The sequence below is a fragment of the Microtus oregoni genome, unplaced genomic scaffold (genome assembly GCF_018167655.1).
Source record: "Microtus oregoni isolate MIOR12 unplaced genomic scaffold, Mior012 000005F_ref0000423, whole genome shotgun sequence".
NCBI lineage: Eukaryota > Metazoa > Chordata > Mammalia > Rodentia > Cricetidae > Microtus > Microtus oregoni.
In genome coordinates this window covers 43,737,176-43,760,983 of record NW_024543064.1, presented here as the reverse complement: position 1 = coordinate 43,760,983, position 23,808 = coordinate 43,737,176, and the positions used below count along the sequence as shown (strand labels likewise).

The 23,808-nt window shown below is 48.2% G+C and overlaps 1 protein-coding gene across 1 annotated transcript in view; it reads left to right on the top strand.

The window, feature by feature from the left end:
- The window catches only part of Plpp3 (phospholipid phosphatase 3), a 78,617-nt gene that overhangs the window by 35,406 nt on the left and 19,403 nt on the right, over positions 1 to 23,808 (top strand). The window contains exons 2-4 of the mRNA XM_041652316.1: positions 2,452 to 2,609; positions 16,874 to 17,154; positions 17,541 to 17,598. Coding sequence (XP_041508250.1) covers positions 2,452 to 2,609; positions 16,874 to 17,154; positions 17,541 to 17,598 — 497 coding nt within the window. The remainder of the gene's footprint in view (positions 1 to 2,451; positions 2,610 to 16,873; positions 17,155 to 17,540; positions 17,599 to 23,808) is intronic.

Here is a 23,808-nt window from a genome sequence, read left to right as displayed (position 1 = left end):
TTTAGCAGATGAGAAAGGGAATTCTTGAAGATGTGAAATGACCTGCTCAAGTAGAACAGCAACCCTGAGATCATTAGGCTAGCTCTGTCCTAACTCCAGAGTTCTTTTATGCATGCCTTATTTTCCTCAGAAACATGGTTTACAGGCCGATCACGTGAAACTATTGGATATGGATGCTGGAGGTCTAAGTGTGAGCCGTGAACAGCAGGCACCGGCAGTCCGTTCCTATCCTGGGGCTTTTTCCTTAGCTCCTAAGCACCTCAGAGGCCGCAGCTCAGCTAAGCATCTATCTCATCACCGCCATGCTCAGAGCTCTAAAAGTATGCTATAATATCAGTGTCTGGCTTCCCAGTCCCTCTGCAGAGCCAACTTGGGTCCATTTCAAAATCTCTAGGCCATGGAGTAAAGAAGGGCTGAGCCCGTGTGTTATCCCTCCCAGGCCCCCAGCCCCAGACCATCAGCCGACTTCTGTTACTGCGATACCAACATATTTATCCACTGCCTCCCCACCCCCCTATTCCAGGGCAGAGAGAGTTTCTAAAGTTAATGGTTATTGCCTTTCAGGGCCCCTCTGTGTTTACTTTGAGAAGGTCAGGCCCGATACTGCGGTGTGTTGCTTGTGCTTCTTTTCAAAGCGCCAGTATGAATTTGATAAAGTAAATTGTTGTTCTAGCAGGAAGCAGTTAGGGGGTCACAAAATAAATAGCCGTAGAATTCAAATAAATCCAAAGAATAAAACCAAATAAATCCATGTGTGTATGCACTGCGATACATAAATACACGCTTTGGAAAGCCGGTGTTTTTATCGCTGCTGGTCTGGCCCAAAGTAATTGAAAAATTGTGGAGTTCGTGGTACTTTTTTTCAGAGGCGATCTGGGAGTTTGAGTAACGTGACATGAATTGAATTTAAGAAAAAAAATGAAAAGGGAATTTTATCTTTTAAACAATTGCTTATCTTGGGATTTTTTTTCTCCCCACTAATGAATTTCACATTTGAATGAAAGCAATTTGCTGAGTTAGATTAGGGATTTAGGCGCTTGGAGGGGTAGGCTTCAAAAGCCCTACATGAGCTAAAGATTCTGAGTCTCTTGTCTTTCCCCTAGAAGAAGGGAAGGGTGGTGCTGAAATGATGCCCTAAAGTGACCTCTGGGTTACTCTGCTATTCGGTGCACTAACGTGATAAAGTCCTGGACAGTTGTTAGCCTTGGGAATGATGTGAGCCAGTCTGTGCCTGTTTCCTTGGTGTCCAGAGGAGGACTGGAAGACTGGAGGCTGAAGGAGAGAGATTCTTTCCTTGGATGGGGCTAAAGATTTCGTGTTACTCATGCCATGGCAAACCATTGGTGGCGCTTTAGCAAGGCACTAGCATGTTCATGGTGACAGCCTTCCAAGTCTTTCAACCAGCCAGGGATACTGGCACTCGCCTTTAATCTCAGCACTTAGGAGGCAGAGGCAGGTGGATCTCTGTGAGTTCCAGGCCAGCCAGAGCTACATAACGATACCCTGTCTCAAAACAACAACCACAACAAAAAGAAGTGAACTAGTGATTGTGTGCAGGAGGCCTTGTGGGCCAGGCACCCTGGTAGGAGGTGACTGTAGTATTCGTGCCAGACTTAATACGGTGGACAGTTGCTTATGCTTCTGGGCTTTGAGGAACTTCTGGGCCGGTAAAATCTATTCATCGTGACTTTTGTGATGATCTGGTACTTCCTGTGCCCTGGGGGGCTGCTATCTGGGATATCAGTGGAAGGGTTGAACTCAACTTTAGTCTACCTCTCTGAACAGTGGGGGAAAAGACTTGAAAATGGTGACTGCTGAGCCAGACCCTGCCAGAAGGTCTATGTACAGGAAAGGACTGCTCACAAGCACGTTTACTGGGAGGTGACTGAGCTGAGGAAGACGGACTGAGGTCGGGAGCCACGTAGCTAGGAAATGGTGAATCTAGGATTCAGCTCCAAGTTCTCTGGCTGACTGAGCTGAGGAAGACGGACTGAGGTCAGGAGCCACGTAGCTAGGAAATGGTGAATCTAGGACTCTGGTGCCTGCACAACTCTGTGGAACGTGCTTGGCCTTCAGATGAGCTTCTCAGGGTAGAGGTGGTTAGTTAGGGCCCAGGAGACATCGCCCTGGACACCTAACTGAACACAACAGTTTTGGGTTGCGTTGCTCCTTAAAAACCTGGCTTTAACTTTTTAGCAGGGAGTGGAAGACTCCCTTTCCCAACTCCTCCACTACCTCAAGGAACAAAAAAAGGAGAAGGAAGCCATTTTCCCTGGGGTGATGAATGGGGAGAAGGGGATACATGTCATGAAGGCTTCTCAGAAGCCGCAGAATCCCACAGATGAAGAATTGCTGTAGCATTTCTGTCTGATATTTGGGGCAGTCTCTGCCATAGGATCCTTGCACTGATCTCTCTTTTATCTCCCCTTCCCCGCCTGTGTGCTCCCCCAGCGGCTCTGCCCTTCCTCATCATCGAGACAAGCACCATTAAGCCTTACCGCCGTGGGTTTTACTGCAACGACGAGAGCATCAAGTACCCCCTGAAAGTCAGTGAGACCATAAACGACGCTGTGCTCTGTGCTGTGGGGATCGTCATCGCCATCCTGGCGGTAAGTGTCCTGCCTCTGCCCCTGTCACACCGCAGCCTATCTGAGCCCTTGGAGGCTGCGACCAGCCAAAAGAGACTTCCACCAAAGAAAACTTCATCCAGTGTTGTTTTGCCTTGGGCAGCTAATAACTGTTTGTAAATACGAACATTTGCAGAGAGATAAACAGGTAAACATTTAGAAACACCTTCTACCCAGCACTCGGGAGGCAGAGGCAGGCGGATCTCTGTGAGTTCGAGGCCAGCCTGGTCTACAAGAGCTAGTTCCAGGACAGGAACCAAAAGCTATGGAGAAACCCTGTCTCGAAAAATCAAAAAAAAAAAAAAAAAAAAAAAAAAAAGAAAGAAAGAAAGAAAAAGAAAAAAGAAACACCTTCTAAAAAGTATTTAATGTTCTCTATCCTCATGATGATCTCATGGAGTTTAAATATTGGTTTTCTTCTCTAATGTCTATAGAGTAAGACTCAGTTGAGATCGGATCTGAGACATCTCTTCCACTCTGAGCCACTGTGTTAGGAGGCTGAGTCCCATCCTTGTCAGCTAGCCAAGGTGTTTTCTGTGCTCTTGCCTCCCCCTTTACTGAGTCGTGGTGGTGGTGGTGGTGCAGATTGCCAGCCTACTGATTAGTTTTCTTACCCCGCGGCTATGGTGGTAAGATAAATAAGCCTTGGAATTCAGAGCACTTGATCCAGACTCCACCCTGGACCAGCAGGCCTGAATCTTCGAAAACTGAGGAGGAGCCTGCTGCCCCGCGGTGTCACCATAAACTAAAAGAGACTGAGAGTGTCTTAGAATTTTTACCGCTGTGGCAACACCATGGCCAAAAGCAACTTGGTGCGTAAAGGGTGTATTTCCATTTAGAGTTCCGGGTAGCAGTCCAACACTGGGGGAAGTCAGGGCAGGAACTGGAGAGGGAAACTGAAGCCGAGGCCATGGAGGAGTGCTGCTTGTTGACTTGCTCTCGATGGCTTGCTCAGCCTGCTTTGTTATAGCAGGACCCACAGCCCAGGGGTGGTACTGCCTACAGTGACCCGGGCCTTCCCGCATCTGTCATCAGTCCGAGACGCCCCACAACAGGCCAGTCTGGTGGAAGCATTCTCTCAGTAGAGATTTCCTTTTCCCAAATGACTCTAGCTGGTGTCAAGTTAACATAAAACTATCAGCACAATGAGTATTAAAATACTTTGCAAACTCTTAATTGCTGAACAGGTTACTGGGGTATCCATATAAAGTCCATCTTGACTTGTGCTTCCCTTAAAGGACATAGGATAGCCCTTGTGAACGATGCTTCAGAAATCTGCCACACAGGGGCTGTGACAAGGTCCAGGATCCTTTGGAGCTGTCAGTGCTAGCTTGTGGGCATTTGGGTGTGGTCCACCTAGGCCCTACCTTCTTTTACTGTGTCCATTTGAGCCATTTGAGGCCGGAGAAGGGGAGGGAGGTTTACGACGTCTGTCTACCCCTCCAGCATTTTCTAAGTTTATACTCTGCCCTTGAACTCCTGCCAGGAGGCTGAAAAGGAGAGGCAAGGCAGCCACTAGGCCCATAAATCCTGTAGACGCTTGAGCTGCTCTGCTGTGGAACTTCACTTGGAGGGGGAACTTTGGCCTGCTATCCCCATTATGCAGATGGAAAACCTACAGAGGGATTAGATAAAGGACGTAGCCGCAGAGCCGTTCAAGGCTGTGCCTGGATTGCAGAGCCCCCTTCCCAGCTTTCAGATATGCATTTCGGGGTGGCTAGCCTCTCTGGAGGAACTGCGTGCTCCAGGGGGTAGGTGGTTAGCTTAACTGGCCTGGTCTGGTTTGTGACAATTAACCTGCTGATTAGCACAGGTTTTTCTTGTGACTTGCCTACTCTGGAACTTGGTTGTGACCTCCGAACCCCCCTCTTTGTTTTTTAATCAACAGTTTGAATTTGGGCGATGGCAGTGGGGGCGGCGGGGGGGGGGGGGCTTGTAGAATTCTTTCCAATCTTTAAAAGAAAAACAGCCCACTTGGCAGCCATAGTAGCTTGGAAAGGTCCACTGAGGATCTCGGTTCCAAAGCTGAGAAATGAAAGGTTCTGTTTACTATTGCTCCCAATTGATGGTTGTGGGAATGAGTTCTCCGGGAAGAATGGCTTTTCCTGAAAGGGGCATTTGTTGTGGAAGGCAGATAATTGTAGAGTATGCCTTGCTGAGGGTTGAACAGGTGTTCTTGATAGATAGGGGATTGGCTAATTGAATACTTTAAGAGAGCACGTTATAATCTCAGAGTCTTGTGATAAGAACAGGTCCGGGACGGGTACGTCACATGCTGTTCAGATGCTCTACCAGGTGTTATTCCCAGCGTGTGCTGGGGGCTGCTCTCAGGCACACAGGAGAAAGTGAGTTAGACACCTTTCCCAATGGGAATCCAGTGAAAGATGGGTCTCCATCATCCTCAGTTTCCTCATCTATAAAATTAAAATGATGTTCACAGTTCCTCAAGAAGATTGCCGTTGAACTCAAACACTGTGGCCCTACAAACACCTTCATACAGTGCGCTAGATGAAGTGTTCACAGTCTTGTACATGGGAGCAGCCCCTGGTCTCTCTCAGGCCCCAGGATGGGCAAAGGAAGTGTTAAAGCGGTTTCTCCAGAGGCTGTTCTCTCTTTCCTGGCTTTCTTTTCCCAAACAGAAGTCCATGCCTCCTGCATGGGTCCCAACATTCCTAATTCCTCTTCACACCTATTCCCAGGTGCTTCGTGTTCCCGTCCCTTTACCACTGTCACCTTGACGTTTTCACCGAAATGTTCCCTGGGTCCCCAGGTTTCCTTGACACACTCTTGTGCTGGACCCTTCATTATAGGATAAGCAATGATGTCGATAAAATAGGTTTCAATCAAGCCATGGTATAGTTCAGAGAAACACCAGGCAAGGTACACAGCACACAGCAGGGTCGGTGAGATGGCCCAGTGGGAAGAGGACTTGCTGTGCAAATGAATTCGATTTCTGGGGCCCACCTAAAGGGGGAAAGAGAGGATCAAGCCCCGAAAGTTTTCCTCTGGTTTGACCTCCACATGGTCAATGTGGCACGCATGCCAGCCCCCTATGCCAATAGTAAAAATTTGTAAAGATAATCTAGAAAAAAATACATACCAATAACCGGTATGCTGGTCAAGAGCTACTGTGTACCAGGGAAACATGGAGACTGTGTTGATAAAGTTGACCCTCAAAGAAACACCAAGAGCTACATAATGGTATGTGCTCTGGTTCATACCTGAGGTCTTCTGTGGTGGGGAATGTTGCAAGTTAATTGAGCTTGACGAGCCTTGGTAGAGTCATATGTTAAGTGGAAAGAGTATGTAAGTAGACGTGTTTTGCTAAAGTTTTGAAATGTTCAGCACACACACACACAGTAATTCAATGCCAGGTACAATGAAGTTTACTCAATTAATCTTAGCTGCCTTCATTGCAAATGAAGATACAATGTCAAAATATGGTGATGCAATGTAGCCAAGACAATGGAGTCTGGAAAAGAATTCCTCACTTTTGACTGTGGGTCTGCCACTCTTTTCATGTCCTTAGTTAGTTAGATCCGAGGTCTCTTGCCTATCATTCCTCTTTGCAATCAGATTTCTACCTCCTGCTCTCGCTGCCAAAGCATTTCAGCTAGAGGCGCACGTGATACGTGTGCTCCTATTACCTGTAGAGGTCTACTAGCCTGCTTGCTTGCTGTCATGCCAAGAGCGCTCCTGGAGAAAAGTTCAGCGAAGACCTCAGAGGCAGATGAATCACTTGCTTTGGTGTGCTCAGTTCTGGAAAAGCTATCCAAGCTACAGACAGCAGCAGCAGCAGCAGCAACAGCAGGGCCCATTTCCCACTCTCCCAGCTTGACTCTCCACGAGCCTGGCTGCCTTCACCCAGAATCGACTTCTGACCAGAGAGCCTGAGGGGCGGTCAGGCAAGGGAAGCAGGTTGCAGAACTGGAAATCTAATCAGCCTGCTATGGACTGCCCTGGACCTGCTCAATGTCAGGTTTGTTCCAATACAGCCAGAGGAGCCTTGACTGATTCGGATGCCCTTGATCCAGTTTGCCCAGTCACCACAACAAAGGCCTGGAATGATGCTGGAGGAGACTGGGGTGACTTCAAGACGCAAATCATCAGAAGTTATAGAGAAAGCAGACAGACACCTTTCGGAGCAGAACTTATGGAAAAATGTCGTCATTTTGACCTCTTCTGATGTGTATCAGATTCTAGAACTATAGCATAAGAATTCCTTCCAAGTGCACACAGCAGTAGCCCCTACCCTGCCTTGAAAAGCCTTAATGATTCTAGCAGCAGCCAGGCTGGGAGCAGCCCATAGTAAAATCCCACGTCCTGTGTAGCCTTCCGTCAGCAGGGCCTTGCGCTGCCCCATCAAGACTATTATGGTCCAAGGTCTTAACATGGCCCCCAAATGGTCATTGTCCTGTTCAATAAACACGGGCTCAGTGCTTGCCGTGATCAGACCCCAAGATGGGCCCACGTAGACTCTTTAGATCTAGGAATGATGCGCGGGTATGCCATAGGTCAGTCTTCCTCCCTGCTGGCCATGGCCATGGCATGCTACTTCCCCTCGAAGGTCCAGCTGTGCAAAAATATTCCTAACTTAGCAACAACAACAAAGAAACAAACCCAAAAATAACACCTCAGACTTTGGCACTCTCTGTCCTCGGTTTGTGTCCCATTGTGTCTCCTCTTCTTCCTTGTATTCGCTGTGCCACCAGTGAGCAAGCCCCTGGACCTCTCTGAGCGACACTTGGCTTTTCTGTGAAAGCAGGCTGACTAGTCATTAACTCCCTGGCCTGATTTTGGTTTTCAAATCAAGTGCTCTTCTGTGTGTGATCAGTGAGATCCATGCTTGCTTTTTCTGTAGTCTTGCATAGTTCGGTGAGCAGCACACTTTTGCACGCGCACTCTTGATTGGCCCCTGGTAGTCATCTTGGGAGAAGGAATGTCAAGAACTGGGGCTCGAGGACAATCAGTGACTTTCCTAGTCTGGCAAGGTCACAGCAACAGTCTTGATCCCGCAGAGTTGAGGCTTTTCAAGTCCCGACACCTGTTGTCCTCGCCAGCCTGCCTCCCTTCCACAACTATTTCTCAGGCCTCTGATGTACCAGGTGTGGGGCACATGGTGGAGAAGTGCGTGCACACTGTTTCATGGCACGGCCAACAAGTGCCCCATCTCCAACAAGCCAAGAGTACAGTTAATACTCACTGCCTTGTCCTGGGATCCTGTCTAGGTTTGGTCCCTCCTGCTGGATGACAGGTTCCAGACCGGGGGGGGGGGGGGGGGGGGGGGCAGGTCTTCTCCTCTGCTGAAACATGATTAGTCACTGAATAAATATCAAGAAGGCATCTCCAAGAAGCATTTCTTGGATACCTCCTCCCCCACCTTCCCAAAATCCCAGAGAGCTCTGGGCCTGCAGTTGGGGTGCTGACCTCGTGTCTGCTTCCAAGATTGTGTCCTGTTAGCTGCACAGGGTGGGGACCATCAATGTGATCTAATACTGTTTTCAAAATGCAGGCGATGGTGCTTTATATAAGTGCATAAAAATCACCAAGGATGCTTTCAGTCACGGGCAGAAAAATCAAAAGCGTTGGGCCTGCGATACCAGGGGATCCTGTTTGTTTCCCAGAAGCCTTAAATCCGCTCTGTGTGGAACATGGGGGCATGCTCGGTGCCACATGCAAATTTCTTACAGAAGAGACAAGAAGAAGAGCTCCAGGGCTTGTTTGTTCAGGATCAGACTTCAGTTGGCCCACGTCTGGACTTCATTAGTCTCCCAGCCCCAGCCCCATCTCCCTTTATCTGCAAGAGTTCTGCCAAGAAAACAAGGTTCCCCAACATTGTTCCTCATTAAAGGTTAGTTGAGTTTTCAACTGGGGGAAAAAAAAAAAAGGTGAAGCCGTGCTGCTGGCCCAGTGGTGAGTTAGTGGGACACCCAGTCCCCCAGTTTACAATCCGCTCCATCTGTGCAATTACCCAGACCACCAACAGAGAGAGGTCACATTAATCCTTCGGCTATGCTGTCCCCTGATCAGATGGCTGCAGAGACCCTCTTATCCCCAGGGGTTTATGGGAGGGGGCATCTATCTGTGATTTAACAGACGTAGGCATTGCCCAGCTCTGTCTAGGGTTTTCGTTTATTCTCTCCAGCACCCGTGCTCACTGCAAGGCCTGGAAAGAAGTGAGGCCCACAGCGATTCCTGTCCAGTTATGTATGACCCTTAGTGTTCACTACTGTTTGCAAACAGTATCTAATACGAAGGTGACAGTTGCCTCTGTCTTAAGTCACAGTGCTTATGAGTCTGAGGGATCGAATCTGTGGGAGTCAGAGCGAAGTGGGATAGTCAGATCCTTGTATGAGCTATCTGAGGGACTAGAAACTAATTTGCCTTATCTTAAATGCTCGTCAGCAGCTGTATGAGGTAGGTGCTGTTTTCCCCATTTTCTGAGTGAGTGAGGACACTGAAGCCTATAGAGGAAAGTGCTTCCATCCAAAGTTACTGTGCTGGACAAAAGTGAAGGCAAGAGTTACAACTCAGGTCTGACTTGCTTAAAGCCCAAGTATTCTAATGAACAGTCTTTGGTGGTGGTTGTTTGGATTTTTGTTTGGTTTCTAATCTACAATACGTTTGGTGCAATGTAGAGAGCTCTTTGTCTTTCCTTAGTCAGCTATAAAAGCTTTTAGTTCTTGGTCTTGGAGAGCTACGTGTACGGAGACAAAACATCCAGGCCTCTGGTCAGAGTATATGGGGGTAATTTGTGAGAAATGATTTGAGCGGAGGAGACAAAAGCTAAGTACATGGCCCTAGACTCAGCTCCCAGTATAGGAGAAGAGGAAGAGGAGAAAGGAGGAGGAGGACTATGATAGGTAGATGCTCTTTCCCTCATACCACACAGTCCTGGTGGGTGACACTGGCCCATCAGCTGATGGATAAGATGTGATTTTGCCGTTGTAACATGTGGTCAAAAGGGCATGCGAGGCAGGTGTGAGGCCAGCTGTGCTGTTAAAGCATCAAGGAGGGAAACAAATTGGGGAGGAGGGGGGGAGCCAAGGTCGTAGGCCCTTAGGACGGGAGTGCTTCAAGGACAATACGTGTTCAAATTTCCTTTTACTTGGGACTTAGGGATAAACAGACATTTTTATTATTCTCTCCTGCTTTGAGAATAGTGTAGACCGGTGTGAGGTGTGAAGGACCCACCAGTTCAGGGGAAGAGAACTTTGGACTCTTCACACATACACACACACCGACTTGATCATCAGTTTTAACGAGCACGTGTCCTATCTAATTATCAGAAAACGCTCAAGCTGCTGATACCAGCACCACCCTCACGTGGCTAAGGAGCCAGGTTTAGCGCGTCTAGTTACTCCTAGTCCAGAGGTGAAAAAAAAAACACCAAACGTGGCACCAAGACTCGCTGGCCCTTGAGTGTACTTTGGAGGGGAAGGGTGAGATTTTCATCAGAGACCTTAACTTGCAGGGAGAAGGAGATTTCTGTAACAATGGAGGCGATTTTGCAACTCCAGTGCCCTTGCAGGAACTGCAGAGCAGACCTGTTTGGCTGGAGAAACGGGGCCAAGGTGCTGACAGAGTTTAGGTAGACAAAAGACTGGAGCGAGATTGTCGAGGTCTCTGACTCTTAGGAATTTTCACTCCAGTTAATTGATAGAAATTGACGAGAATATTGTTTAAAGTTAGCTTGGTCAGTGTTCTAACCACGGTCAGAATGAAGCCTGAACCGCCATCGTGGCAATTCAAGGGGAACAGGAGAGAAAAGCCACACGAGGGACCTTGTAATGGCAGGGCAAATAGAAGTTGATGGCAATGGAATAAGGAGAAGGAAGAGGTCTTAGGAATCTGGGTCTTTGCAGTTAGGTTTAGGGACAGTGGACCAGAAATACAAGGGTGAGGGAAGTAGTTTGGTGGTGAAGGGCAGGGCTGGGTTTAATCTTGAGCTTGGTTAGTTTGACCGACTGGCATCATGTCCACTTGGGTGAATTGGCAGAAGGCTGGAAAGGATTGATGGGGAGCATTTGCCCTGTAGGAGATCATCTTCATAGAGCCAGGGAAGCAGCTGAAATCACAGCAGAGGGCTAGGGCTACAACTCACCGAAGACGAAGTCCAATGTGGAAACGTTGGAAATGGAGGGAGCAGCTTAGGAACAGGAAGAAACATACGGTGCTACAATGTTATGGAATCCTGATAGATTCAACACAGGGAAGGGGTGTGCGTTTGGTAGTATGCATCACCCTACAGAGAGCTGCCAGCAGACTCTTGTGTGGACAGGCAGAGGATCTCTTCAAGGAGGCCTTTGGATGCAAGATCCTTCCATTTTGGGAAAATAATGGCACTTGAAGCTATGTTCTTCATGAGGCCTGCAGCCATATGGGCTTCTGAGGTCTCTTCTGGCCTCTTTGTCATCCATGTCTTAGACATCAGTGTTGTCATACCCATAGAGCTCAGAATCACAGTGTCCTCACAATCTTTAGATAGTGGGAATTTTCCAGTTACTTGCTTATACTTAAGTAAAGATATGGCAGGTTTTTTTAGTGGATGGAACATTTGGCTTCAGAGAAAGTACAGCTTCGTTCCTGCTCCATCTTGAGAGGCAGAACCCAAGTTTATTATATTTTTCCTTTGCCTCTAGACTGAAAAAGAACTGAGAAAAAAAATGATTTTCCATCATCAAATGTTGGTTGAGTGAATCTTTAAAGGGCACAAAGAAATTTGTTAACCCACAAACATGAGCTGTAGGGGTTGGAGTAGGGCAAAACAACCAACTCGGGCTGGTGGCTAACAAGGACTTAAACATATGAGCTTATACTACAAGAGTAGAGGATCTTACTGTATGTCTCTGTCTTTGGGACATAAGGACCATCTGCCTGCTGGGGCTTTTAAAGAAGCAGCTTCCTTGGCACCATCAGGAAGAACACAGGAGTGAGAGGGAGGAGGGGCAGGTGTCAGGGATGGGACTGCCAAGCTGTGCCCCCTTTTCATTCAGGGTGACTCACTGGCCTCGCTGGCCTTCACTGCTCTCTTAGAAAGCATTGGTAGTCACACTGTGACCCGTGGGGTACCGTGAGAGGCAGACAGCAGGGCCAAGGGAAGAGCACTTTGTGATCTGTAAAATGCTGTGTAAATATTATTAAAGCAAAACAGAATATAGGGACATTAGCCCTCCAGAGTCAACGGGGGAAGGGTTCTCAGTCTCTAGAAGAAGAATTGTTAGGACATAATGTGTAAAAATATTACTTTTGGGGGGTAATTTATAAATAGAGCAGAGGGGCTGGAGAGATGGCTCAGTGGTTAAGAGCATCGCCTGCTCTTCCAAAGGTCCTGAGTTCAATTCCCAGCAACCACATGGTGGCTCACAACCATCTGTAATGAGGTCTGGTGCCCTCTTCTGGCCTGGAGACATACACACAAACAGAATATTGTATACATAATAAATAAATATAAAAATAAATAAATAAATAGAGCAGAGTGTTTAAAATAACACAGAGCGGCTGAGTGGGGGTCGAGGGGGTCCTTCTGCAATGGGTTTCTTTTCTTCTGCTTTGTTGCCTGGAAGGATCAAAACCAACATCACCACACACGCGTTTCCTGCCTCTCCCCTGGCAAGTTATGCTCCCTACATCCAGTCTGAAATATTCTTTTTAAAAGAACTCTTGGAAACGATATTCTTAAATAGTGCTTTGATTTTTTTAAAAAAAAAAATTATTGTATTGCCCAACCCTTCCTAACCATGGAAGGAGGACGAGGAGGAGGAAGAAGAAGAAGAGGAGGAGGAGGAGAAAAAGAAGAAGAGGCGGAGGAGGAGGAAGAAGAAGAAGAAGAAGAGGAGGAGGAGGAGAGGAGAAGGAGGAGAAAAAGAAGAAGAGGCGGAGGAGGAGAAGAAGAAGAAGAAGAGGAGGAGGAGGAGGAGGAGAAGGAGAAAGAGAATAATAATAATAATATAATAATCTTTGAAGGTGCCAGGCATGTGGCATGCCACCTATTGAATCCCCTGCCAGTCTCACAGGATGGATGTTAATGCTGTTTTCTGTAAGGGGGCACCTAAGCTCAGATAGGTGAAGTCATCTAGATGGGATCACACTGAGTCTTACTGGCTCCCAGTTTGTTCACCATACCATACCCTGTCCTTCCCACTATGGCTGGCCTAATGTCCCCCTCCCTTTCCTCTCCAGAAATCTGAAAAGACGTGGGTGTCTGGGCTCTTCTTCCCCACAGAAGGCAGGAAGAGGCTCTCTCTTACCGTTGGGGACAACTTCCCAAGCACTGGCTTGCTGGCCAGGACCCGTCCCTTTCTGTCCCCTTGTAGCTTAATTGCCCTGCTTTCCTCTGTATGAGTTTCCAGACTCTGGGCCAACGGCCTTAAAAGGCAGGTAGGGAAGAGCGCTCTGCCGGGCTGGCAGCCGGCCATCAACCCCAGATCTGCTGCTAGCCGCTTCAGAAAGAGATCAACATGGAAGGAAGGCGGGTTTCTTTTCCTCCAAAGTGAAATTTACATATCAGAACCTTGCTGACTGAGGCAGAAATGAGGGCCTGAGGGTGGGGACCAAGCCTTTGCAGGGGAGGGGGTGCTCATTTTATGACCCAGGAATGAAAACATTGTGAATAATGAATAAAGTCCGAAAGCAGTAAATCTGGGGCTCCAGAGGAGGTGAGTAACGTGTCAGGGAACAGTTTAAGTCCTCGCCTCTCCTGCAGAGGTGCAGCCCGAGTTTCATTAAATAGCTTTTAAAGGTTAGGATTACAAGAAGCCGAGGCCCCCTGGTTCATAATGATGATTTATGACTGTGTTGTCGACTCCTCGACCCTTCTGTACGAGGGGATGGAGAAAATACATAATTTGCTGCTCATTAACTGTGCAATCTGTCAGGGCGGCTCCAGGAGCCATGTGGTCCCGGAGCCTTGTGTCTGCTAAGTGGCTTCAGCCCGGCTGTCCTGGGGACACACGACGGCTTCTCCACCAGAGAAAATGGTTTTGATAACAATAGAACTAACAAGTTAATCTCTGGGCAGCCCACACTGTATCTTTGAACTGAGAGGCCGGCCATGTGGGCTTTCCTCCTCTGTCACTTACCAACATCCATCCTTCTGAGCCCCAGAATTCCCATCTGTATAGCCAACCGGCTTGCCTTCTGGACAGGGTGTGGGCCAAATGAAACAATAGTTTAAAGGAACCTAGAAACGGCTGCTGGAACCAACACTGTCAGGAGTGTGAGGTAGCATACGGTCTATTATTTTGCCCTCTTGATCTTCCCTTCCTGCCAGGATCTTCACTCCTAGCTCTCCAAAATGGCCACACCACAGGGATTTTAGAATGTTGAGAGGTAGGGGCTGAAGACAGTCCTGGAGCTGTAATAAAAGCCTTTCTCCAGAAAGTGTCCTGAATAGGAGTGATTCTTGCCTAAAGCTAACCAGTTAGTCCTGTAAACGATGCTTATCCCACGTGTTCCTTCTTACTATGGAATGGTGCTTGAGCCAGGATTTCCTTGTCTAAGTCAGTGGCCTGGTCCTGGAACCGCACATCAATCCAAGGGCAGGCCTTGTGCCCAGGGTCTTGGTTGTGCACCTTGCTTGTAGGTGTATTTCACAGGTAACCTTCCACTGTTGTCTCTTACGTGTTGCCGCTGCTTGGTTAGGAAGCTATTTTGAAAGTTAGCACAGCAGAGAGGAGGGCGAATGGTATTACTCTCCTGAAGTTCTAAACCGTGATTCTGCAAGTAGAGAACGTATTCCAGATTCCTCCAGCCATGGCTACTTGATCCTCGTTCAGTGTCCCTCCCCCTCCAGGTAAACAACACCTGAGTGTGATTTGTGAGTAAAGAATCAGAAGTCAGCCAGCGAGGCTGTGGTCACGGACATCTGGAACGTGTTAGCCCGTGAGATTCCGTAGGGTAGAAATCTGAACAGGTTGGAAAAGGGAATTAGATCAGGAGCGGTAGGAAAAAACATTGGGCAGAGGGGAGCGCGTCTGGGTCCAATCTTTGGGCGCAAGTTAATTTGGGCTCTAGTCTCACCGTAGAATGGCTGCTTTCACGTGTGACTTGCCATACTGCTTCAACTTTAATCCCTGTGGCATGTTATCAGAGGGACACTGATTGACAAGGATCAGGGGACATTTCCAGTTGGGCAGTCAAGAGGATTGACTCTTCTCCTGCTCCCTGACATCTTGTCTGTTCCTCCAGTGACCGTTTCTGAGCACCTCCGGGGAGTTAAATATTAGTTCTGTGTTCTCAGGGAATAGCTAGGCAGGTGTGCTGACTGGGCCAGCCTGGAACCATCCCTCTCTGGGAGAATCATCCTCGGTGTGCTCTGGGGAAAGTGTGGCACCAATGGATACAGTGCCTTTGTCAACCAGGGCTCTTGTGTCAGCATTGTTCCCACTCCTGCCCCGGCTTGTCCCTGGGCCCTGCTGGCGTGTCTGTTCTCTACACCCTCCTTCCTATACTTGGAGGCCTTTGAGGACCCGGATTAAACTCAGCCCGTGATGCCTTACCCCACTATACAGGAATAACGGAACCTCTGCAAAGGAGGGCCCCAATGTGCCCATCGATTGCTTCCCTTGTGGTTGTGAGCATCTCTGCTCTCTGAAAGGGCAAGCGCGGTTCATCCTGCTCCGTGGGAGGAAGTGTGAAAGGGAATGTTGTGGTGAGCGATGAGCTGACTGTCACCATCCCTGGCCTGGACTTGCAACCAGGAAGTGGCCACAGCTGTGCTGTGGAGTTAAGCGCTGCGGGCCACAGGGTTGTTCATCACCCAAGGCAGTTTGGTCCAGTGACGAAGAAACACCATCCTCGTGTGCATCGCCAAAGGCAATTTGGCCAAATGACAGAGAGTCGCCATCCACAGTCATCTTAAAGAGTGACAGCTGGCCCATGCTTAGGGGATAGAGCACATTGCGGAAGAGTGTGTGCGCTGGCCTCTCTTCGACTTTCAAACCTAAGGAGACAATAAACCCTGACTGAGGAATTCAGACACCTAAACGCACTGTATTGAATGTTGACTTTCCTTTCAATGTTATGAAAGCTTTTGCTTGTTTCTGAGACAGAGTCTCCCTGTGGAGCCCAGGCTGGCCTTGATCGTCCTGCCTGAGCTTCCCAGGGCTGGCATTGTAGGTGTATTCCACTGTGCCCAGGTTAGACCGGTGGTTTTGCTATTGTTGTTTTCATAGTACTATATGTGTAAGAAGTAAAACAGGGCTGGAGATGCCACTCAGTGCTGGGGCCTTGGGTTCAGTTCTCAGTATAGAAAATTAAATAGATAACTGTTAAATAATGAAAGTAAATTAAGTCTCACTTCCCATGACTCAGCACATTCCCTGCCAGTGCTGTCTCATACACCAGCGACTCCGCATAGGCCAGCAACCTCCTTCTATGGGGAAGTAAATGAGGTTATGTGCTGAAGTACGCGGGGAAGGGCGCAGAGCCTGGATTCACTCAGGAGCTGACTTCTGTATTCACTGTGGACTGTGGAAACGCCCATCAACGCCAGCACCAGGGCCAAACTAGCATTAATACACATCCCAGAACTCTAAGATTTGCTCACATGGGTCCCTGACATGTAGCCACTCTTTTTTGTTTATTTGTTTGTTTGTTTTCGAGACAGGGTTTCTCTGTGTAACAGTCCTGCCTGTCCTGGAACTCGCTCTTTTAGACCAGGTGGGCCTCGAACTCAAAAAGATCCGCCTGTCTTTGCCTCCAGAGTGCTGGGTTTAAAGGCGTGCAACACCACTGCCCAGTATGTAGCCACTCTAAACTGTGCCTTTGAGTCTTTATTTTCTTTAGTTTTCTATAGATGAGTCTTTTTTTATGTACACATATATACATTAGTCTCAAACACACATGTATATACATATTTATACTTGGTGAATTTTATTGTTGTTAGAGAGATATTATAACAATGTAAGAATCTTTTTTTTTTTTTTTTTTTTTTTTGATTTTCTAGACAGGGTTTCTCTGTAGCTTTTTGGTTCCTGTCCTGGAACTAGCTCTTGTAGACCAGGCTGGCCTCGAACTCACAGAGTATAAGAATCTTTTTAAAGAAGGAAATAACAGCCATGTCATTCACACTTTGGTTGTTCCTCTTGTGTTTATTTAAATATACATATTTAAGTAGGACATTAAGATTCTGTACCTTTTAGTTAAATAGTGGCTATATTCTCCTATTGTCACTAAATGTGGTCTGCAATGTCACTTTAAGGATGTCTCAGCTCTCCCTAACTTCCTTATTGGTTTCTTTTCAGATCATCACAGGGGAATTCTACCGGATCTATTACCTCAAGGAGAAGTCCCGATCCACCATTCAGAACCCTTATGTGGCCGCTCTGTATAAGCAAGTGGGCTGCTTCCTCTTTGGCTGTGCCATTAGCCAGTCCTTCACAGACATCGCCAAAGTGTCCATCGGGCGCCTGCGGCCTCACTTCCTGAGCGTCTGTAACCCCGATTTCAGTCAGATCAACTGCTCCGAGGGCTACATTCAGAACTACAGGTGCAGAGGAGAAGACAGCAAAGTCCAGGAGGCCAGGTCAGATGCCACCCGCACCCAGACTCTTGACACGATGTCCTTTGGAGAGCATCTACTGAACACCCCAGGGGCCGGGGTTGGTTTAGATGAGGGAGAAAGCGTGGTACCTACTCTGGAAAAACTCATAGCCTACTGATTGAGACAGATGTATAAATACATCGATGTGATACAGCATCGTTAAATCCATGCCTTCATTTATTCCTTCTCTTGCTCGTTTATGCATGCCTGCTAAGTTCCAGGCATGTTTCCAAAGTACTACCAAGAATGCAGAAATGAACAAGATTTGGTGTCTGCTGTCAAGGTCAGAGGCTAGGAAGGGAAGACAGGAGAGCGGACATTGGGGATGTGACTATGGTCCTTTCATGGCCCTCCTCTTGTTCTTGCAGGAAGTCCTTCTTCTCGGGCCACGCCTCCTTCTCCATGTTTACTATGCTGTATCTGGTGGTAAGTTTCTGTTCTCTGACAGGAGCAGACCCAACCATAGCTTACCCCCTTGGCATCCCTGAGGACATAGTTCTTGTGAAATCCTTGAGGAAAAAGACCCCGGGCACCTTAAATTTCATTGGAGCGCAACACTGCCGTAGCAGAAGTCCTGTTAATGTCTAGACTTTTTCTAGATAAAAGTCTGTTCACCCTGCTGCTAGATAGGGACTCTGTGTCCATTTTGAAATTATAGCGTGATAGAAAGTACTTGCCTAGTAGTTTATGGTACAGTCGCTGCTTGTACAATCATAACCTTGTTACAGACATTGCTCAGGACTAGGAAAAGATGATTAGACCCAGAGAATCCAAGTGAACTGTCAAATCTGCAAAAGCCCCAGCAGTGACTTTCATACCCAAGGCTTCTGCTCCTGTACCCATTGAAGGACTTCAGGGAGCCTCATTGGGTCCCTCAAACGTTTTAAGTCATTGATACGGGAGGAGGAGCACACATGCTCTGGCGTGTCTACGACAGTCAGATTCGATTCTGTCTTCCACCCTCTCCTTCCACCCAGGGACTGAACTTGGGTAATCAGGCTCCCTTGCATTGTCCAGTAGCAAGTGCCTTTACCCTCTGAGCTGTCGTCTCTCTGGCCTTCGCTATCTCAGTTGCTGAGAGTGATCTTGGCTGTTACAAAGTACTTCTTTATTTGTTTTAAGACTTGTTTATTTATTTAATGTACACTGGTATTTTGCCTGTATATATCTGTGTGAGGGTGTCAGAATTTCTGGAGTTGGAGTTACAGACAGGTGTGAGCTGTCATGTGGGTGTGGGAATTGAACCCGGGTCCTCTGGAAAGACAGCCGGTGCTCTTGACCGGTGAGCCGTCTCTCCAGCCCCTACAAAGTACTTTTAGTACATATTCCTGTTTCCTGGATCCAGGAGCAGTAAGAAGTGTGTCTGAGTTCGTTTGCCTTGGAGGGTGGAGATGCGATTTGGATTCGCACGTCCTTCCCCAGCTGACTTCCTCAGGCGTGCTCAGACCGTGCAGGTGGACAGGCTCCCAACACTCTAGATGCCCGGTGGCCAGCAGGCCGCTCTGCTTCCCTTTGCCAGTCTTTTCCCACCTTTCCTCCCGCCTTGAGTGAGGTCCCCAGCCAACGCACTTCCTGCTTTCTTCAGCTGCTCCGGTGGAGTTCAGAGCGAATAGGTGCCGGGAGGTCAGACGTAGCTCCAAAAGTGGAAGCCGTTTGGAAAAAGAACATTTTGATTTCAACTTATTTAAAAAACATAATTAGGAATCTGAAAAAAACAGAGTTTGTTTTGTTTTGCTTTTCCCCCCCACTGCTTTCCAAGTTCAGAGGCCTCTGGCTTCCCATTACCCAGGATGCAATGCTGAAAGGTAGGCCCCAGCCTATAAAAACATTCGAACCTGGGCCTTATTTATTCACAAATGGCATCCCCTCCAGTCTTCATTTGCTTGTTTTTGTTTTGCTCTTAAAAAGGATAATTTAGCAGATATTTAGGTTTCTGTTCCATGTGTGTATTTTACCAGGGCTGGAAGCAATTTCGCAAATGTAATTTCAGTATTTTGTAAAAGTGCTTAGGAGAATTGTATGTGTTCATCCCCTCCACCCCCACCCCACGTCCCTTCATTCTATTCCAAGAGAAAAATACTGAATTCTTTTGAAGTCAGCACTGGGCAGGATGGCCTTTGCAGCTGCCCAGGTGTGTGTTGACATGTTTGGGGTGCAGGTTTGGGGGCCCTGCTGTGTACCAGGCACTATGCTATGGGTCACGACAAGGCATTTGCTTCTCTATAGCTTGTGGGCTTGGCTTTGATTATCTTGTTTGTGGAAATAGACTTGAATCTGAGAAGTTAGCCAGGACACTTGAAGGGTGGTCTTCCCCAAGGGGCACTGTTGCCTCTTCTCTTTATATTGGCTACGGGAAAAAAAAAAAAACTCAGAAAAAAACTGAAAGGAATGCGAGCTCTTGACCTAATTTCAGCCACACCTGAAGGAGAAGAGATCTGACCTGCCCTTCTTCCCATCTGCTTTCACAGTTGAGGTGGTTCCACACCCTCACCTAGCCTGCCTCACTCCACTCCAGCCTTTCACTAGCTGTGGTCACAGAAGGGAGTTGGTACAAAGGATGACTGAGCGAGGCCTGCATTGTCATCGGAGATTTATTTGTATCCCTTTGAGGGAGGGAAATATGTAGTGCCTTCTTCCTGGTGAAAGAAAGGAGGGAGAGAGAGAGGAGGGGAGGGGGGCATGCTTAGCCCTTGTCTCTTGGTATATTCTCTCTCTCTCTTTCACACACACACACACACACACACACACACACACACACAGACCCTCTGATTACACACAACCGCAGGATCTTGGGAACTTGTGCAGAGATGCGTATATGCACTGACCATTCTTGAAGACACCCACACATTCAGATCCATACAGGCAGACAGACAGACACACACACACACACACACACACACACACACACACACACACACAGAGCTCGCCTCCAGCCCCACCCCACCCCGCCCCAAGGTTATCTGCCTTAAAGTAATCTCAAAAGGCTGGCAATTCGAGCAGTGCTCCTTCCTAGCCCTTGGCTTTGTATGATATTCCACACAAATCCCAGTCCTTCCCAGGTCCCACTCGCAAAACTTCCCTCAAGGAGGTTTGAAGCTCCCTGCCTGGGAGTAGAAATCTTGCCATCAGTGAGACAAGCCCTTCATCCCAGGGCTTTTATGTTGGACCCCAGGAAGTGCTACAGTTGGACCTGGATCCTGGCCTACCCTCCACGTACCCTGAGCTTTCTCTGACAGCCTGAGATCCATGGCTTCCCTGGAGCATTGGAGAGGATCATATGGGAACCAGCTGAGCGTGGTGCACCCACACCCGTGTTGCTTTTGCCCCTAGAATCAGACAGATACTGACTCTGCTATTAGCTAGCTGTGAGCTATGAGTGAGAGACTCATCAGCCTCTGTCTACTCATCTATAAAATGGACACTGTCACGTCTGTCTGAGAAAGTGGTTACCACTAATCCGGCCCTACATTCTCCATCTGTCAAGTGAAAGAAAAAGGAGTGAGGGTTGGTGCTGTTTATCCGCGCAGTCTGTGTGTTTTTATTTGGAAGAAGTTTAAAGTCCTCTGTGTGGTGGAAGAGGAAGGGAATCATGAGGGCCAAACTTCTTGCCATGTAAACCTGGAGTTCAAAGACGGGCTGACTAAAAACACCCGGCATCCCCACAGCAGGCCTTTCTGTCAGCTTCAGCCATCATCATCAGCAGCAGCAGCTTCCAGAGCTTTGAAAGGCACTCCAGACTGGGTTTGGATTTGCAAAATGGGTGGCTTGGGAAAACCATGGACGAAACACCAAATTATCTCCGGGCATGGAAGCTTAAGGATGAGGTTAAGGTTTGTTAGAGATTGCTCCAGCACAGAGAAGCATACACCACACCTCCCACCTCGGGGCCTTGGCCTCCATCCCTGAGGACCACATCTGGATTGGTTCTTTGCCTCCACGGTCAGGGCACGAGGACAGTGTAGTTAGCCAGATAAATACCAACACTAGGGCAGACACCCATTTATGTTTCACACCTGGTGTCTCCACTGTGTACCAGATTCTCAGATACCATCCAGGGCTCCTGGGATGCCTCGGACCTGGGATCATCCACAAGAAAACCACCCATTCAGCATTTGGCAAGTATTTAGTGAACAGCTGATAGGTACCAAGTGCCATGATAAGAGTGGGAAGATGGAATTTGGTAAGGCATGGCCATGGTGCTTCAAGAGTTCAGGCAGAGGCCCTAGGAAGACAATGACGATAGTGTGGCACCTTGTGCCCAAGCGATCGGAAGATGAGTAGGGTGTTATGGCTATTTTGGAACTGTGGTCTGCTGGAGCAGATACATGAAGACAAGTCTTGTGAAAACGGGAGGGAGCCACAGCACGTAGAAGCACACTCTGCGCCTCCCACCTCCAGAGTGTCAGCTGTCCAGTTCCGTACTGCTTGGTGGCCAGAAGGCAGCAGGAAATGATATTGATCACTGATCTCCGCGATGGGGAACTCTGCATTCACCATTTCCTTCTGCGTTGCACATTAGGCTACAAGTGGGTTTACGTCCAGGCTCCTCCTTCTTTGGAAGGCAGCACCTTGCCCAAGTTTAACTGTTTTCAGGTCTCCTTCTCAGAGAAGCCCTCCCCGACTGCCCTGTATAAAATAGATAATCTCATCCTCCATCATAGGTTCTTCCTTCTCTCCTCACACCCTTAACGAGTGTGCAGTGAGTGTTTAATGGGTGAAATGAGTGTTGGGTGAGCCTCGGGTCACCAGATGGTCGTAGGTCAATGGTCATTTTCAGTCCAATAAGTTGCTTGTCATTCTACTCACGGACTTGCTAGATTACTAAGAGCCCTGTGGTCTAGGAGCAAGGCTTTTGCCTCTCCGCTGAACCCTTTCCCCATTGGCTTCTGCTGTGTTGTCCTGTGAGAAGTGTTTGTGTGTGTCATAGGATGTGCTGGGTACCAAGGAAACAGGGAAGTGGCTGACCTCCGACGGCCACATTCTCCAGGCTGTGGTTGTTAGTCATTGAGGTTTTGTTCAATAAGTTTGAAACCCCAGAGCATAGGGTCTGGGGTGCCCATGAGGCATTCCCACAGATCCTGGAAGAACGTGTTCCAACCTTTCATAGGGACATGATTGCTGTCTCTAGGGGGAGAGAAGCATAAACCACTATACCAGATGTTTTTCTGCTTCATTCCGTCTGTCTATCCATCCACCCATTTGTAGGCACTTGCTGTGAGCCAGGACCTGTTAGCACCTGGAAACCCCAAAGATGCTCTCGGAATTTGTGGAGAAACCCATAAAAGCATATAGTTGTGACTGAGTCTGAGACTCTCCCTGATTCAGGATGGGAGTAGTGGAGCTCTACCAACTAAGTCAGCTCAGAGATTCCCAGGCCAGTGCCTTCCACTCACTTATACAAGCCGGATGTCTGCCGTCGAGATGTGGGTGTTTAAGTATGTCAGACGGGTGCGGTAGAGGAGCCTGACACTCCAGATATTCCAGAGCTTGTCCTAGATGACAGCTACATTGCTCCCTGGGATGACTTCTTTTCTCCCTAGACTGGAGAGAGAAGTTCTGAAAACCGGGACTCAGTGTGAAGAAGCAGTAATTTCCTACTGAGACCAGCAGCCCTTGAGTTTGACCTTAGACTCAGAGAGACAATTCTTCCATGTAATCTGGAGCTCCCTGTTGCCTTGAGCAACACAGCCTCTTCTGCCTGGGTCTCTTCATCTGTGCCATGGGTACCCCAGTGTCCACCTAGCGTGATGATGGTGGCAGTTGCCAATAACTCAACTTCTAGCCCAGTGTCTAACTCAGTGCTTGACAGAATCGTCATTTCCTTTCCTTCTCTTGATAGTGATGGAAAAATGAGGTTTGATTTTTCTGGAAAGGAAGAGAGTGTCAGGTTAAAAAAAAATCTTTTGTCTTCAAGGCAGTTTAATAGCTCTACAGAGGGAAGCTGGTTTACATCATGTGGCCTTCTGCCAAGCCCATGAACCCGGGTCAGATAGGGAGCCCAGGAGGAGACTGGAGAGCGAGAAAGTGTCTCACTCTGGGTGTGGGTGACCTGTGCTGCCTCTCAGAAAGCTTCCTTTCCACTCTCAACCCACCTGTCCCAAGAGCAGTGGCAGCAGGGGAGAAGACTGGGCGGGCCTGTTTCTCCAGTATGCAAATCACAGCATGAAACACAAATGACTTAGCAAGAATTAGGGAGCCTTGGAGCATGGCTCACACACCAGGCTCAGCCCCGGGTAGATAGCACCAGGGGAACTCAGTGTAAGGAGATCTAATTGGAAGTCCCATTCCGTAGAACCCCGGATTTGAAGCTAGGGCCAGGGAGGAAGTTCCATTTATGGATGCAGCGTGGATGTGCATTCCTCTGAGAAGGGGAGGCAGATGCGCACCTTTGAGTGTAATCCTCCTCACACCCCAGCCGGCAGGTCTGTGTTAGCAGCTGGAAGCATAGCCTCAGCATCAGCAAAGCAAACTGTCGGGACACAGGAGCCTTATTGCCGTAATGCTAAAAATTGCTACTGCTAAAAATGTGTGTGTCCTTCCAGTTTTTGAACACAGCACACGCTTGCAACATTTTTAAAACTGAACACATCTTGGGGGCTGGAGAGATGGCTCAGTGGTTAAAAGCACCGCCTGCGC